The sequence below is a fragment of the Gigantopelta aegis genome, chromosome 4, assembly GCF_016097555.1.
Source record: "Gigantopelta aegis isolate Gae_Host chromosome 4, Gae_host_genome, whole genome shotgun sequence".
NCBI lineage: Eukaryota > Metazoa > Mollusca > Gastropoda > Neomphalida > Peltospiridae > Gigantopelta > Gigantopelta aegis.
Genome location: NC_054702.1, coordinates 18,722,341 through 18,740,946, shown reverse-complemented (window position 1 = coordinate 18,740,946; position 18,606 = coordinate 18,722,341). Strand labels below are relative to the sequence as shown.

Sequence of the window (18,606 nt, the reverse complement as noted above, 5' to 3'; positions counted from 1 at the left end):
GGATTCTCCTCATAGGTATCCAGCATTGGCCTGATCATAGGATCGATCCTATTTAGTAAACTAGATGATTTTTTCTCTCCTCCCAACTGAATTGATCACAGGAATGAATGCAATATCTTGACCCAAAAACTCAACACAAATTTTGAAATTAATATTTTTTACAAATATATTTAGCAAATTAATTTTCAGTTTGTATTTGGCAAATGGCAACTGAAATTCTGATTATTACTCTGTTCAAAACAATACTATTTAGCCATATAAATCACGGAAAAGGGGTCCAATATTTGGTAAATGCAACTTCATTTTTGTTTTTGGTAGCAAATTCCAGTTTAAATCTGGATTATTATTCAGTTCAAAACCAGATGGGGTTTGGCATGCTGATCTGGGTCTGAACTGCAATGTGCCAATCCTGGTGTTATGCACTTCCAATGTAATGGATCAGTAAACAGGAAAGTTGTTGTCCACTTGCTTTGCCCAAGCAGTCAGTCCACCCTGAATGTCTTTGACTGTAATATTACTATCTTTTAGTTTCTCCTGAAGAGTTCTCACTGCAGTCTGAGAATCATTGCCACGGCGACACACTAGGATAACAGGAAGTGAATCTTCTGTCATCTGAGATTTTATTTCCTCCTTTATTCTGTTGACACTTTCTTCTTTACCTACGGAATCCATTGGAATGTATGACTATGTTAAAGAAAATGATCAAGTTGCAAAGATCAGATCAAGTAGATTTATTGGGATATTCCATTTTATATGGATAACATGGACTTTCACAATATACTGAATGGTATCCTCATTTAGAAGTAGAACAGCTTTTTAAAATACAATGAAGTAAACTAACAACAAAATTCAAGAGAATGGGATTAAAGAATTATTTTTAGGTATAAATGAATGTTTAAGTATGCCCCCCCAAAGAAAACAAAAAACAATTTACTGTGTCGGGGATCAACTTCAGTTTAAAAAATGATAAAATTATCATTAAAACAGAAAGACCGACCCAATAGTCAGACCATGATGTCATAAATGTGATGGAGCTGTTAGAAAAAATGTATTAAATCTTCACTACAAAATGGCACAATTCATTACAGAGTAAGCATTATAAAGAGAAAGTAGTTTGTTTTGTTTAATGACAACAATAGAGGACATTGATTAATTAATAATTGGCTAATGGATGTCAAACATTTTGTATCAGACCTGCAGTCATCAAAGGAAACCAACTACCGTTTCCCCATTAGCAGGAAGGTTATTTGCACTTTCCAACGGATAGAACAGAACTGGTTGAGACAGGAAAAAACAATCAAAGAATGGAGCACTGGTTGGGACTTGTTAAAATAGCAAACTGAATACGGATGCTTTAAAGAAAAACCTGAAGACTGATCTAGATTAGTTGATTCAGATACTGCTGTCAATAAAGTGAGTCCATCAGCCATTTATCGGCTAAATCTTTAACAGTAAAAGGATACTAATAGCTGTGTGAGGTAACTGACAAATTTCCATTTCTACTGGTGTCCGAACATCAATCAACAGATGGGGAATGTTCCTCTCCAACATTTCTTTGTAACGCTGAAATCAAAATAAAAACGAAAATTAACAATGCTTCACATGCTTACCCATCCAGTATAAACCACTGATTTACTGTGATAAAAAAAACACTAATTTTAAAAATCTCATTTCTTTCATAAATTTATCAGGACTGTACCATATATAGTGATTATTATACGAGCTTGTGATTTTACGAATCGAGTGTCAGAATTATTGTATTATCTGAGCGAGAGCGAGGGTAATACATGAATCCTGACACAAGTTTTTTCGTAAAATAAGTACGATTCACACACGAGTGTAATAATTTCTTTATTATCCACATTATTCAAAATATTATTTTTGTGAATAGCAAGATCATGTCAAAACCTTTCAAATGTAACTAAAAAGAAATGACGAAACGATGTCATTTTCCGAAATGACGTCATTTTGATAATCGTTTACACTGGGGAAGCCGCATTAAGTTATGATGTCACTTCACAAAATTACGTCATTCACTGTGCACGTGAAATCATTATGACACACATGAGTCATACTGGTTATATCTTGAACTATGTGGATAATAAATAAAAATACCTTTTTTTTTTTAAAAATCCCTTTTTATCTAACTAAAGATGACCCTAAAATTACAGGTATATTATGGTCCCGATGCTTTTTAAAAATATATACATTAACCTCCCCCTCCCTTACCCAAAGATATTTTAGAGGTAAAAAAAAAAGCCCCAATGTTTATTTGTTTTAAGTAATAAAGAATAGCATTAATGAAGTTAAATAAAGTTAAATTATGATAAATTAGTTCTATGAAATAGAACCAGCTTCTGGGGCATCGCCAGAGAGGAAAAAACGCTGAGGCAAAACCAGGCCTGTAAAATAAATATTGGTGTCATGGGAAAAATAAAAATAAATTGGAGGAAATTCCAGCCTCATGCTGACTACGCCATTGATCTTATGAAATGACGGGTACGGTAACTACATGTATGTATAAACTACCTTTACAGATATTCTTTCATCACTGGTTAAGATGTTCTTGGATCGATCCTAATAAAAATAAAAAGATAATTGTTAAATACTAAGATGGATTATTCATTTTGAACACAATGAACTAAATGTATGCAAGGTATTTATCCCTTAGTCACGTGTGACTTGTCTAAACAGCAGTGCATATTTAATAATTTACAATGAATGTAGATCCATGTGAATACATCAATTAATTCATTATACTAAATCTAAAATAAATGTGCAAAGATTGTTTAAAATAAATTTAATATATTTGATTTAACAATAAATTTAAAGTTAAAAATATGTATAAAATCCACTTAAAAACTGGACCATCATTTTAAAACAAGATTCCATTCAAATGTATGAAACAAATTCAAATATTACTGCAGGAATATAAAAAAATGATGCAGTTTAGATGCAGCAGCATACGGATAAAAGTAGCACTAACTCTGGGCATGAAAACTGATACTAGTATGCTATTTAACTATCGGACCTATGTAATAAAATAATTATTGAATAACAGCTATCCATTATAAATAAGTGATACACTGCACATACTTTATCGGTTGCTCTGGCCCCACAAAACTGTTCGTAGTCGATAAGCTCAGTAATGGTTGGCTTGTCTCCACAAACAAGACAAGTAGGCTGATGAGGACGTAGTTTTATTGTCCGGAACGACAAGTCTAAAGCATCGAATAACAACAGGCGTTGAAAGTAAGTAGCTGATACTGGTTAAGGATGTTTACATTAAATTAAATCAGGAAGCAAGATCTAATTTGGTGAAAAAATGCTCCTAAAGTATGATAGACTGCGGGATCAATTCCTCTTGGTGGACCCATGTTTTTTCACCCTGTCCCAGTTGGTGCCTACAACTCTCTCATACCAAAAGCTACAGTGTGTTCCGTTCTCAGAATCTGTCTCAGTCTTTATAAATTTACAGAGTATAACACATACCTAAAGCATGTTCGGAACGGTGAGCGATTGTTGTTATTAGCTTGACTGGTTTTTGTGCCTAATGTTAGATGAATGCGATATGATAGAAAACATTGTACCAGTCAAATTGTTCGCAAGTATTCAGCTTTCTGAACATGCCACTGACTGTCATTCAGTAGGAGTAGTCTTTCAAGTAATGGAGTGAAATGTAGCCGAGTGGTAAAAACAAAAGAGAAAGAAACACTTTAGTTACTGACTCGCTCAACACATTTTTCATTATGGTTATATGATGTCAAACATATGGTCAAGGACCACACAAATAATGAAATAGGAAACATGATGTCGAGACTCCATGGGATATTCTTTTCGATTAGCAGCAAGGGATCTGTTATATGCATCATCCCACAGTACATACCACTGCCTTTGTTACACCAGTTGTGGTGCACTGACTGACTGGAATGAGACCCATTGCTGGGGATGTTCCTAAATCGACCAAACATTAGGCAAGCACTTTATCACTGGGCTAGATCCCATCCCACCAAGCAGTCATAAACGATTTCCTGAAATATTCATTTTTGGTGGATAATAAATACCTAATAAGTTGGAGACAACCTAAAACAAATTACAATTTGTGTAATCATTATTTACAGAATTGCAAAATCAACAGTATATAAAAAGTGGTCACATGTTTCAAAACGTTTTTAAGGATACTGCCAATGTTGGCAACAATCTTGATGGCTTCCAGTGCTTCAAGACAACCAATGATTCCTGGAACTGCATGGAAAAAGAAGAAATAAAAACACTGATAATACTTGTTTTGTATTTTTTGTACCATTTCCAAAAACTTACTAATTATTGTAAATACACATATTATACTACTCAAAAGAATTTAAGGGTCAAAAATGTATAACCAAATAAGTTTCAGAGTGTATTAGATTGATGATGTAAACTACACCAACAATTTAATTTATTGTTCCATATTTACAAAAACCCACAAATAAACGTCACTGTATACAAGAAAGTCACATGACATGCTGTCAAAGTTGAAGGTTGTCAAACATGGATTTTACACATTAGAACATTCGTTTAATAGTGTGTGAATCCACCCCTGGCGCGAATACACTCGACACATCGTTGCCTCATGCTGTTGATCAGACGTCTGAAGAACTCTTGGGGAATGGCCTGCCACTCTGCCATAAGAAGTTGACCCAGATCATGAAGGTTGACCGGAGGGGCATGGTTATCCCGAACTCTAATGCCTAATTCATCCCAGGCGTGCTCTATTGGGGCCAAGTCAGGCGGATATGCTGGCCAATCCATCCTGGTGATACCTTGTTGTCTGAGAAAGTCCGTTACCACCCTGGCGCGGTGGGGTCTGGCATTGTCATCCTGCAGAACTGCCCCGTCGCCAATCTGCTGAAGGCCTGGGAGAACCAACGGCCGGATAATCTCATTCAGATAGCGGATTCCATTCAGATTGCCATCCACCACATAGAGGGGGGTCCTGTGGTGGATAGAGATGCCGCCCCACACCATGACGCTGCCACCACCGAACCGGTGAAGTTGTCTAACGTTAACGTCAGCGAAGCGCTCCCCAGGACGTCTGTAGACACGAACCCGACCGTCGTTGAACTGGAGACTAAACCTGGACTCATCAGTGAACATCACTCGACCCCACTGAACACGTTGCCACCGCAGATGAAGTGTGCACCAGTGACGTCTGGCCGTTCTGTGACGTGGTAGGAGTGGTGGTCGAACAGCCTGGCGACGGCAGCGTAGATTATTGGCTCTCAGACGATTGCGTATGGTTTGATCAGACACTCGAGTTCCAGTCGCAGTCCAGAGATTGTCATGTAATCGGCGTGCAGTGGTTGTGCATTGATGTAGAGCCATATTGGTGATGTAGCGGTCCTCTCTATTTGTAATGCTTCGGGGTCTTCCCGAATGTGGACGATTTCGAACAGAATTCGTTGCTTGGTACCGTTGCCACAGTCGGCCAACGACACTCTGACTGACACCAAGTCTCAGAGCAACATTTCTTTGCGTATTGCCATCCTGAAGCCAAGCAATAGCCCTTCCTCGATCTTCGATAGTCAGTTGACGTCGTACCATTGTCGAATTTGGAGTGTGCACCATACACGAACGCTAGCTCCAATTATACAGAAATTCAGCATTGGGAACATGGAATACACATGCAAAGCGTGCAAATGAAGCGCTTTGTGAAAAAGCAAGTTATGGGCACTTAGCAGACCTTTCGCTTTAGCCCTAATTTACGTGTGAATGTAAGCATGTTTTCGCCATTAGAACTAGTCGACAGTGTCAATGACAGTGGATTTTAATTCATTTATGGGTTGCTTAGACCCACTTTCGTCAAAATGGAACAATACCATGCGTGACATTATGGTCTAGCTAATATAACTGACATTCAGAAAATAATGTCGAAAATATCGTCTGACCCTTAAATTCTTTTGAGTAGTATATATAGACAATATACAGAAAACATCTTAGCAGAAACATGTTTCCACCCTATAATCTTAAATCTGGAGACTTCAGTTACAATGCATCTCAGTCATCAGATGACAAAAGGAAAATAATGGAACAGTTTTTAATGAATTAAAAAAAACATTCTACAGTTACAAAATTTCAAGATTAACAAATGAATAATTACCTAGCAGGGCTAACTCTGGGTCAGCAGAACATTTTGCCAAATTATTTATTAAACGCCCAATTTTTTTATAGATACCCTGTTATTTTGTAACACAACATCAATTAAAATTTAACAACTGTTTTTAAAATTTGCAACTGGCAAAATTAACGAATGCCAGAGCTATCCCTGCCTAGAATACTGAAACCTAAAACAATCTATAAAATTCAGTTTGTACTTTATTTATTCAACATGAAAAAAGTGTTACAGTAAAATATTTGGCACTCATCATGCAGTGTAGAATATATTTGGCTATTGCTGCTCTTTTTACTGTTAAATTATATTATACAAATGTATTTTAAACTTCGTGTTTAATTGTCAAGTTTGGTAAATCGTGTGTTTTTGGTCATCCTGGTGTTTATAATAGGTCCAAATACATTTTAAGCAACAACAACAAAAAAGGTATGTACTATAAAAACTAGGGTCAGTGACTTTAATAAATGGTGAATTAATAATAAAAATAAAAACAACGTACCAACACCCAGGACCCCGCCATCAGAACAGTTTGTTACTGTTTCTGGCGGAGGTGGTTTCGGATACAGACACCGGTAGCACGGTCCGCCTTGGTAATTGTAAACTGTTAGCTATAAAAACAATGCCATAATGCATAAGCAACAATTTCACAAAATATCAAATTAATATTTAAAGAAAAATGTGTTTTTTCAAATATTTAAACTTTGAGTTTTTCCGCCGCTGCTTAAAACTTAATATAGAATATAATTATAATATAACTTTCAATTTAATACCATAATTTGGTACAAATCTACCAATACCAATTTTACATTAAACAAAACCCATTAAAACATGTTTACCTCAAGTATCTACTTAATATTTATAATTAATAAGTATAGAATACTACACAACTTTGTTTAATATAATTTTTATGAATGTACCAAAAACAACTGTTACAATAAAGAAAGAATATGTAATAACATCCAAATTTAAGTATATTATTTATAATATAATATTTATGGCTGTGATTACAACATATCCTAAACTATTGAATTCCGTCCCCAATCGAATTCTGTCCCATTTCACTTCTGCACTCTTTGTAATCACACTGCGCAAGCCACAAACTTTAATTCTACTACATATGTATCAAAACTAACCACGCCTCGATCAATCAAAATAGACAATAAGGGTGGAAAAAGTTTTTAAAGTGTGTTTGTCCCTTGTACAATAGCGGTAATTCTATTGTAGCATACAGAAACCATATCCAAAGGTTATAATAGATTAAAACATGTATAAACGAAGAGACTAGACATAACAGATCGGTAATGACTGTCGTCTACATTAGTTTTGTCTATATTTAGTTAAAGGTCACATGACTGACACTCTTATGAGTGATGTATGGAAGGCTATTTGTGTCAGATCCACAATTGTTATTGAGAAACAACATTAGTCGATTTTTCTTCTTTTTTCAGCCACCTATAAAAGTTGTTAGCACAAGAAAACCATTTTCCTATATTTATGAAAATGTGTTGACTACTTGAAAAGCCATTAAGAGTGGCATGACTGTTTACAAAGCATCTAAAAAAAAAATCAAATCTAAAACTAACTCTAAAGAACAAAAAAACAAGGGGAACCTTCTAATCTCAAACACCGTGGAGCTGGCTGACAACCAATATTCATCAAAAACGTGTAGATATATTCATAATTCATTTACATTTGCTTTGTTGACAATCTGTTGTGTTCTTATTGCCTCCGTATTTGTGACATTCACATAAGACAGATTTCGATGGTGTTAAAAAATTTACAAATATTCACTTCCTGGTAGAAATTTTACATTCGTTGACAACAAAGGTAAGTAATTACAATTTTTTAAAAATTATTTTACTTTGTATGGGACACGGTAAACAATATATATATGATGTCGTTAAATTTATCCAGTTGTTGGATTGAACACGCTCAGTAGCTAATACCTGTTAATAGGACGGAATTCGATAGGTCCAGGATACATTAAGTAAATAACATAGGATAATCAAAATTTGTAATACAAATGATAAAATATAAGTAATTAAGTAATATTACTTATTTACATCTCAGTACATTACAACAGATAATATGACCATCTTTTCAATTATCACGGTCTCACCTGCCCTTCAAACCGTAAAGCACTGCCGGATACGAGAGGTTTCTTTGTGAGGACACAGGCATCATTGAGCAGGTATCTCGTGGCCACATTATCTGTTGCATCCAGCACAACATCATAACTTATTTTAAGGAAAAACAAACATAATAATGGGGGGGGGGGGGGGGGGGGGGGGTAGAAGAGGATGTCAGGGTCAATTTCCATTCACGGATTAGATTTAGAGCATCACATATACGGTGATATAGGAAACCCTAGCTGTTACATCACACAGGCTATACCTAGAAATAGAAGCAATTTAAGGCATCTTTTATTTGCACTGCTCCAACCCCTGCAAATTCCCGTGGCAATCAGTAGTGCTGCAGAGTTTTAATTCTCCACAGCACTTTTTTTTTTTGCTGTGGTCTTTATTTGATTTTTCTTTTTTTTTAATTGCAGGGGTTGTGCTCCTTAGACAGGACAGTCTTTGATATACCAGTTGTGAAGCATTGCTTAAAATAAGAATCAACCTGTGAAGCTATCTACCACAGAGCTACATCCTGCCACTCAAAAGGTCGAGTTCTAATTAAAAATTAAATATTTAATAATTTAATAAGTGAGTGTACGGATACTGTTTGATGATCTGGAGAGCGTTCTGACTGTTGAGTTGTAGTCTGTATGGTACAAACACCACAGATGAGTTTAACCTGAAAACAGAGTAAAAAAAGCAACAATGTTATCAATATTCAAATGATGCCACTTTGCCTATTAATCATACTATAATAATAAACAAGTAATTTATGCATTTGTTTGATGATCACACATGCATCATGTTGAAATTATATTGTAATTAAAAAAATACTATTTACAAAAAATGTATTTGAAGTGAAAACACAGTCAGGTATATTATATTAAAAAGAAGAAGTTTTGTTTTGTTTAGAGCACATTGATCTATTTATGATCAGCTATTGGATGTCATACATTTCGTAATTTTCAACTCATAGTCTTAGAAGAACTTTTTTCCATTAACAGCAAGGGATCTTTTGTATGCACTTTCCCACAGACAGGACAGCACATACCACAACCTCTGATATACCAGTATGTTATATTTATTGTGTATGTAGCCAAAATGATGGTGTCAGAATATCCTGTCATTGACTTTAATGTTTTACAAATATAGACTAGTTAGCCAAGCTGCATGACCAGGACTATATGCTATGCTAACCTTAGCTACAATGTAAACATAAGCATGAAAGCAATTTAAATGATCACCATCCAACCCAAACACAGGTATAAAGATGTTAGCGTTTACCTCTTACAAGACTGGGCTGCTGATATCACCTTGGAGACCCCCAGTCGGTCTTCAGTGTGCAGCACCTGTCTGTGCAGATTGTTTATTTCAACTTCATCGAAGTCCACTAACCCAAGTTTCCCTGCAAAAGAAAGAAGAATTATTTTAAAATAAAATAAATTTACGTTACTAAGTTTCCCTTGTAATAGAAAGTATAAATATTTCAAAATATATTCATCAAAATTAACTATACCAAATTTCCATTTAACAAACAAAATAAGTATTTTAAAATGTTTGATTTACTACAGGATCACTGACATTATCAAAGTATTTATTCAAAATGTCTGCTATCTTCATGTAAAAGAGTAAAACTATGATGTATAAAGTTCAATTATGTGCTGCCAAAAATACACACCCAAGCATCAACACATATCAACTACTTAACAAATGAAAGCTATATTTTATGTCATCCTGGTGGAAATGACATCATGTCAGGTGTTGAATGAACTATCAGCTCTCCTTTCTATAGGAAAAATGGATAAAAAAGACGCCACTAAACTAAAACCATGAACACACAACAAAAAGTCGGGGAGTATTTTTAAAGACTTAATATATAGCTGCCCTCTCCCCTACCAGTTGCTGGCATCTTGTGATGCCTATGTGAGCAGGCAGTTGCATGTTATTTAGTGCATCACAGCAGGTGTTAAAGAATACTGTTCAAAGAATGTTTACTAGTCTAATGATACATGTATCAAGTGTTGGCAATTTTATGAAATGACAGAATAAATGTTGCAATAAAGTGTCACAGTGTTTTGCAATAATACCCACTCCAATAAGCCAAAGGGGTGAGATGTAGCCCAGTGGTACAGTGCTCGCTCGATGCGCTGTCGATGTGGGATCGATCCCCGTCGGTGGGCCCATTGGGCTATTTCTCATTCCAGCCAGTGCACCACGACTGGTATATCAAAGGCTGTGGTATGTACTACCCTGTCTGTGGGATTGTGCATATAAAAGATCCCTTGCTGCTAATCGAAAAGAGTACTGGTAGCCCATGAAGTGGTGACAGCGGGTTTCCTCTCTCAATATCTGGGTGGTCCATAACCATATGTCTGATACCATATAACCGTAAAATACAATGTGTTGAGTACGTCATTAAATACAACATTTCTTTCTTTCTTTCCAGTAAACCAAACCCATGTTTACATCTACATGTCTTTCATCAGCTTTGGGTGAGATGATCAGTGAGTCATCAAAATCATCATCTGTAGAAAACCAAGTAATTTAAAACAGTTCTAGATAAGGTACCTCCAAAACCAATTTGCCGTTTAACCAATGCATAATCGTCAAAGTTAGAAGGGCATGTCCCCTGCTTCAGAGCCTATGGCTCATCACGTGACAAAATGCTTCATAAGCCTGCCACAACCGTACATATGAAATGCTAGCTTAATGCGAGATATTCTCACCAATTCCAGCAGCTGTGAGGTAAATGGCAGCAGGACATCCCAGTCCTCCTGCTCCAACAATAAGAACACTGCTTGATTTCAACTTCAATTGACCTGAAATAGTACAGTAATTTAAAACACATCAACGTCAATAATATACATTAGGCTATACTAGTTAAACACAACACTGGAAATAATCTTAAAGTAGCCTTATACCAATTAACATATCACCGGATCAAAGTCTGAAGTGCTCCAAACTTTAAATAGACAATTAACTAATGGTACTTCTGGAATGTCTGACATTGCTGACATATATAATATGACTTTCATTAAAAAGTGATGTTTTATATGTCCAGTAAACACGTGTAATTTGATTTAATGTATCAGTGATAGCCAGAAATAGTTTACATTGCCTAGTAACCAGGGCCCAATTTCACAAAACATCGTAAGCCTAGTTTTGCATGTAAATGTAAATCTACTACTAAACCACAACTCTTATTACTATTAAAAATATAGCAAATATAGTCTGAAATATAATTATTTCATTTTCTTTTGTCCTTAAAATGCTCCATCTTTCACAATGATGTAATTTTTCTATGTGAAATGCATGCCAAAAACATGTAAATGTATGACCGGTATAACTGCTAGCAGCAGATGTAAAGTTACGATGTTTTGTGAAATTGGCTACTGGGTTATTGCCGTTAACCATTAAGGCTATAACACATAATGTGTGTACAGTATCTAAGGAAATCTAATGGAACATGTTTGGTTTTTATATTGACAGTTTCAGATTATTGTAGTCTTGTGTAAATACCAATAGCTTTAGTTCAAGCAAAATATTAAATAAAAATGCATCCACTTAGGAAAACACTGATCCTGTAACCCATAAAGCTTCAAGTAAGCACCGCACCATTAAGCTATGTCTCACTATTTCCCTACTAACACAGTAACAATACTACATAATCATACTTTAAAAAAAATGATAATTCTGGATTTCTCACCTCTGACCCCAATCTCTGGCAGAATGAGTTGTCTGCTATATCGGCCGATGTCTTCATTGTTAAGAACATAGTGTACAACGGAACCAACAAAATCTCCACCTGCCTGGTCTAGTAATACTTCTGAGATATCAGACACTGGTTCTCCAAGTTTACTGGACTGCATTAAATAAAAAAATAAAATAATGCAAATAAAAATAACTAGGCCTACTTACTTACAAATGATAAAACTGTCTGGTTTCATATGTAACTTGAGTGGACACCACTGCCTATCATTTTCATTATCTTAATATAAAAAACTTTCCATAAATATATATATATATATATATATATATATATATATATATATATATATATATGGTACTCTGACTTGGAATGCAGATTCTGTCAAAACCTGGCCTGATGTAACACAAACATTAACATAAACAATTTAAACATCAGTTTTAAGATCTATTCTTTATTTACATTAGCGTTTTAGAAAGTTTGGTTCTTATAATAACATTAAAATAAAGGTAATTTCAGGACCCGTTCTTATAAAACTTAAAGTCTAGACTTTAATAAAGTCCAAACTTTAACGTAATGCTGTTTGAATGGCGTTGCCATGACGTTAAAGTCTGGACTTTATTAAAGTCTAGACTTTAAGGTTTATAAGCACGGGGCCTGATGTCCAAATTTTCGACCTAAGTTTTTTCTTTTTTTGGTCTGTCCAAGGAGATTATTATTTTCCTATCTGTTTGACAGGGATTTAGCCAGTGCACCACAACTGCTACGGTACATCAAATGCTGTGGTATATGCTATCCTGTCAGTGGAATAGTGCATAAAAGATCACTTGCTACTAACAGAACAATTAAGGTTTCCTCTCTAAGACTATATGTCAACTTAACATCCAATAGCAGATGATTAGTAAATTAATGTGCTATAGTGGTGTTGTTAAACAAAACAAAGTTTGGTTTGTATCAAAGGAATATTTTAGGTGGAATTGAGACATTACTGCAGGCTTAATTGTGTATTCTACTATGTACAGTCAAAGAAGTGTCTGGGTCACAACATGATTGAACATGGTACCATTTTCAAAGGACTGATTATTTATAAGATGGTATTGACAAGGGGTTTATGATCAGCACGGGCGTAGGAAGGTGCAGGAAGGTGCCAAAAGGAGCGGGGGGCGGGTACACACACACACACACACACACACGCCCCTCCCCCCTCCCTTCCTACGCCAGTGTTCAGGAGGGGGTATTGGCAAGGCACGGGATTTTTTTCGTTTGGTCAGAATGATGCCATGGGAAGTCCACTGTAAAAATTATAATTTGGATAAGTTGAATGATAATAATTTAACAAAATGTTATTTATCTACTTCAAAATACTACACACTATCAGTGTCTTTAATCTACTAATTTCTTCATCTTTTCTTGTCAATTCTGTTCTGAGCAGTGCTAATTCTTCTGCAAAATCGGAAGCACGTGCATTTTCCATCGCAATATATTGAAAAATATTGTGGTTTGAGACCTTAAATATCATTCATAACGAGGCGGGATTCCGTGGGTATTCCCTTTGCGCAAGCGCATTTTAATCCAAAGATGTGTTGACAATTTCGCTACTGTACATTCATTCGAAATCTTTATCTTTTTCATATGTATGAGACATTTTAATTTCATATTTCAATGTCTAACGACAAGACACCAGCAATGCCGGAGAATGAGTTAACGGAAGAGGAAGACATGGAGCACGAAACTCCAGACAGCGACAAAAGTTCCGACGATGAGACCGGCACGGCATCATCAGATGACGCCGAATCTTCATCAGGTTGTATTATATCCAATTAGTAATAGTTCCTTATTGTAATATTTAATTATGTAGACGCTATGTTCGGATTTTAAAATTTCATGTTGATCCTTACATCTTCTATGTCAAGGAATTAGGATTCAAAATGTTCCATTGCAATGTATCAATCAAAGGGACACAACTCTAAACTAGTTTCATATTTGCTTTCATGTAAATAGTGGGATTTGGGCAAAAGTTCCTCAAATGTTCACAAAATAATTATTTTATCTTATTTGAGGAATATTAGAGGTAGGTGGGCCATTTGCTGATTTGGACTATTTCTCGTTCTAGACAGAGCACCATGACTGGCAGAGCCCTCAAAAGTACCCGGTCTCCGGCGGCAAATCGCTGCCTGAAACAGCTTTTGCCGCCGCCTACTTTTCCTTGATGGTAAAAAAAAAGTGCCAAAATAGTTGTTTATTTGTCTTGAAATGCGATTAGTTCACATCGAAATTTTTATCAAGCAGCGTTACCGCCAGACCCCCCGCTTTGCCCCCTGCTATCATCACTGTTGTAGCCTGCTACTTCTTAAACTATTGAGGGCGCTGGACTGGTATATCAAAGGTTGTGGTATGTGCTATCCTGTCTGTGGAATGCTGCATATCAAAGATCCCTTGCTACTAATAGAGGGTTATAGTGAAAAACGGCACCATGCCAAAACGGCCCCAAGTGAAAACGGAACCAAATTGGACAAAACGGAACCTAGCGTTGGCTAAAACGGCACCAAAATCGATGGACAAAACAGAACCTAGTGTTGGCTAAAATGGCACCAAATATTTAAAAATGTATGGCTAAAACGGAACAGGAATCATTACAAGTTGTGAATGATGCATATCAAAGATCTTGGGTGCTCGCCTGTTTGAACATACACCAGATTGGACGCATAGCCCACCCCTTTGCTAACCTTTCCTCCAAGGCTTTAAATTATAAATAGTTTAATATATTAAAGTTAATATTATTTTAAAATATAATGTTTAGACCAGCCCAACTGAAATATGTGCCGACTAATGTAATTTACTAAGTTCAATAACAGTTATTATATTTAGGCGCTTTTTATATATTGTTTATCTTGTGTTTTATGAACAAACAAAATAAATAAAATGCTTGGACTTTGTAATCTTATTTACAAAAAACATGGATGTTCGGACCAGACATAATTTTAACACAATGCATCAATCGTTCAACTGTTCGGTCCTATATTTAAAAAAAAAAAAAGGGGGTTCCGTTTTCACCAAAACATTGATGTGCCGTTATAGCCAAATTGTTCCGTTTTTGCCAACGAAAATGGTTCCATTTTTGTAGTGGTGCTATTTTAGCCTGATCCCCTGATAGAAATATGTAGCAGGTTTCGTCTCTAAGAGTAAGACACTGTCAGAATTACCAGTGTTTGACACCCAATAGGCAATGATTAAACAATGTGCTCTAAAGTTAGTGGTGTCATTAAACAAAACAAACTGACTTTTTCACTTTATTCATGTACAAGTGTTATAATGTATTTTCTTTTTACTGTATAGAAATTGATGAAGAAGAATGCCAGAATCGGAAAATGGAATGCTTAGACGACATGTATGAACTGGAACGACAGTTCAGTGAGCTGAAGGAGCAGTAAGTGTACATGTATTTTTATCAAACTAATTTGGAGATAAATGCTTTTTTTAAATAAATTGTACATCAGGTCTGTAGTAATGGTGAGTGGAAAGTTGGAGGGGGGGAGGGCGGGGTAGGCCTCCACTTGAAGACAAACATGTATACATGTTTATATTGATTGTACCCCAAACCCCAAGCTAGAAATTGTACACCCTCACTTTACATATCGTTCCTATGGGCTTGTACATAGTATATGCATTTTATCAAAGTAGAACATTGCTCTTATTTTCTTTATTAATTTTAATAGTAGATACTAATATTGTTTGGTAATTTGCTACATCATTTATAAATTCAAACTGAGTGTACACACTGTTTGCCAAATGGACTATTTTCATCTTTATAAAGGAAACAATATATTTTGGTGGTAAAAATCCTAGTTGCACATTTGTAATAACTAATATGTAAAACCTGGTATAGACATCTAGGCCACAGTCTGTGCAACGGCAGAGCAACAAGAATTTGTGGTGTAGCTTGATGTATGAGACCCAAGTCACACCATAAAATGAATGTGGAATGGAATAAACCTTGTCCTCTTTTGGGTGGCCAGTCAAAACATCACACCATGGAAGCACTGTTGCTTTTGTGTGGAACAGAATTTTAATTATAAGCCACAGCAACACTGAAGTTATGACCGGCCTCGGTGGCGTCGTGGTTAGGCCATCGGTCTACAGGCTGGTAGGTACTGGGTTTGGATCCCAGTCGAGGCATTGGATTTTTTATCCAGATACCGACTCCAAACCCTGAGTGAGTGCTCCGCAAGGCTCAATGGGTAGGTGTAAACCCCTTGCACCGACCAGTGATCCATAACTGGTTCAACAAAGGCCATGGTTTGTGCTATCCTGCCTGTGGGAAGCGCAAATAAAAGATCCCTTGCTGCTAATCAGAAAGAGTAGCCCATGTAGTGGCGACAGCGGGTTTCCTCTCAAAATCTGTGTGGTCCTTATCCATACGTCTGATGCCATATAACCGTAAATAAAATGTGTTGAGTGTGTCGTTAAATAAAACATTTCTTTCACTGAAGTTATGATGCCGGTTTCATGGCCTGTAGCTGTGATGTTTCGCTTATGTATGCATCAGCTTTTAGTAGAAATTGTTTATTTGTGTAAGGTAGAGTTACTAACACAGGGTTCTCACTGACCCAGGACTCCCTGACGCAGCGATCAAGGATGGGACGCACCATATTGCATACACGTGCATCCCAGCGGAGGCAGTATATTTTTATTTTTATTTAACTTCAATACAATTTTTTTTTTAAAACATCTAAATTTACTGTAAAGTAAATCGGCAACATTCATAAACATTCTTGGAAATTAGTGTTAATTGGTACAATCAGTTGGTCACTCCAAAAAGCCGCCCTCATCAATGCACGCACTTCGTGGAAATGAATTCAATGTGACCCAGATTTACAACATTAACCGGTACGACAAAACATGACTAATAAAAAGTAAAACTTGTTGTCGCTATTAATCAAACATTTAATATAAAAAATGCAACATGTTTTAAACAGTATTTCATTTTATTTAATTGCGTTTTCTAGCTTTACGACAAGCAGCTGGTAGTACACTACTGAATAGTAGACTGGCCACGTGGACATACAAATAGCGTTTATTCACACCGTGAGGCGGATCAGCTGAACAAAACTGGTTAAAAATGTTTGATTCTAAAAATCGCGATAAAAAAAAAAATCTTTCGCAAATTTTTTCGCCAAACAGAAAATTCTTTCGCAATATTTTGCTTTTTTTGCATTATTAGTTGAATATATATGAGTTACCTGGTATTTGTTTTATATTTTATCATAATTTAATAATAAAAAAAATGTATTCATGTTCATGTACTTTTTATTACGACATAAAACCATTTAAATGTCAATATTTTTTGTGTTGTCAGTTATTATACAATTCACATGATATTTTATTGGATATATCAATTCATCTTCAAATGTGGACTCTCCTACATTCCTAATGGACTCTCAAAATATAAGGTCATGAGTCCATGGACTCAATATTTTTGGAAGAATGAGAACCCTGCTAACATATTAATATAATACCAAATTATTGTTATTTTCAGTTTGTATGCTGAACGTGTGTGTCAAATGGAAGCGAAGTTGAAGGAGGTCATTGCTGGGAAGGCTTCAGAATACTTAAATCCACTCGCACAACTACAGGAAAATATGAGGACACGTACAGAAGTTTCAGGTTTATGATGTTACACATTTATTAATACAATGGGGTGGGACATAGCCAGTGGTAAAGCACTTGCATGATGCACAGTCGGTCTGGGATCAGTCCCCATCGATGGGCCCGTTTGGCTATTTCCTGCTCCAGCCAGTACTCCACACCTGGTATAATAAAGGTTATGGTGTTTGCTATCCTGTCTGTGGGATGGTGCATGCATACGAATGATCTCTTGCTGATAATCAAATAAGAGTAGCCCATAGTTAATGGTCATTGAATTGTACATGGTGTTTTGGGGAACTTGGTACCAAACACCTATGAGATATATTTTTAAGGCTTTCAACCTACTTAGCAGATGTCCTAATGCGTGAACTAAACATTAACTTCATTTAAGATTTGTTTTTTGTATATTGGCTAATTTCATTAATTACTTAAGCATATCATTAGCTCATCAAATACACAGTATCTTTACTTTCATGTGTGTGTTAAAACTAATTTCAAGGAATGATGCCATATTTGTAAACACTTTGACCCAATATTTTGAAATAATTGTGAGGATGTGGTGTACTGTATAGGGCACACTCACACAACTACTGAAATACTTTTTTTTAAATATTGAGACAATTATACAATGTCTTTGATCCACTTATTATTTCTTTAGACATTACCTGTCCTCAAACAAGGGCACCTCCCCCTCACGCAAGTGGTCTGGTCCGAACATCCCAACAACCAATGGGATGGCCTAAATTCTTCTACTGCATACTGCTCTCTAGTTCCGGTCACATGACTGTAACTTCCTTCTTTTTCTCTTCGCTAAAGGGTCTGGACGTCCTTTTGCTTGGCTCTGTTTTGGAGTCAACTTTTTTATAAGACCTTTGGTTTTGTATTGTGTTTGGGTGAAATGTTTTTCACCTTTCTTTTTGTTAGCTTTCGTATGTCTTTTCGCGTATTTCGCTTGACTTTCCAAGCGTTTATTTACATGAAAT

General features: G+C 35.9%; 2 protein-coding genes across 3 annotated transcripts in view; one reads left to right on the top strand and one right to left on the bottom strand.

Annotated features, from left to right (window-relative positions):
* Window positions 1-140: 140 nt before the first annotated feature.
* Window positions 141-13,474, bottom strand: LOC121369638 (adenylyltransferase and sulfurtransferase MOCS3-like). The gene is made up of 12 exons (XM_041494673.1): window positions 13,350-13,474; window positions 11,978-12,134; window positions 10,998-11,090; window positions 9,556-9,676; window positions 8,876-8,950; window positions 8,271-8,388; window positions 6,651-6,759; window positions 4,183-4,245; window positions 3,097-3,260; window positions 2,530-2,577; window positions 1,464-1,563; window positions 141-680 (listed from the first exon to the last, which is right to left on the bottom strand). Exons 1-12 carry the CDS (start codon window positions 13,449-13,451, stop codon window positions 439-441), a joined length of 1,392 nt encoding a protein of 463 aa, XP_041350607.1. The 5' UTR covers window positions 13,452-13,474; the 3' UTR covers window positions 141-438.
* A 69-nt stretch (window positions 13,475-13,543) lies between these two features.
* The window catches only part of LOC121369637 (breast cancer metastasis-suppressor 1-like protein), a 17,769-nt gene continuing 12,706 nt past the window's right edge, over window positions 13,544-18,606 (top strand). For both annotated transcript variants that reach the window (XM_041494672.1, XM_041494671.1), the window contains exons 1-3: window positions 13,544-13,781; window positions 15,314-15,404; window positions 17,514-17,641. In XM_041494672.1, coding sequence (XP_041350606.1) covers window positions 13,640-13,781; window positions 15,314-15,404; window positions 17,514-17,641 — 361 coding nt within the window. In that variant the 5' untranslated portion in view covers window positions 13,544-13,639. The remainder of the gene's footprint in view (window positions 13,782-15,313; window positions 15,405-17,513; window positions 17,642-18,606) is intronic.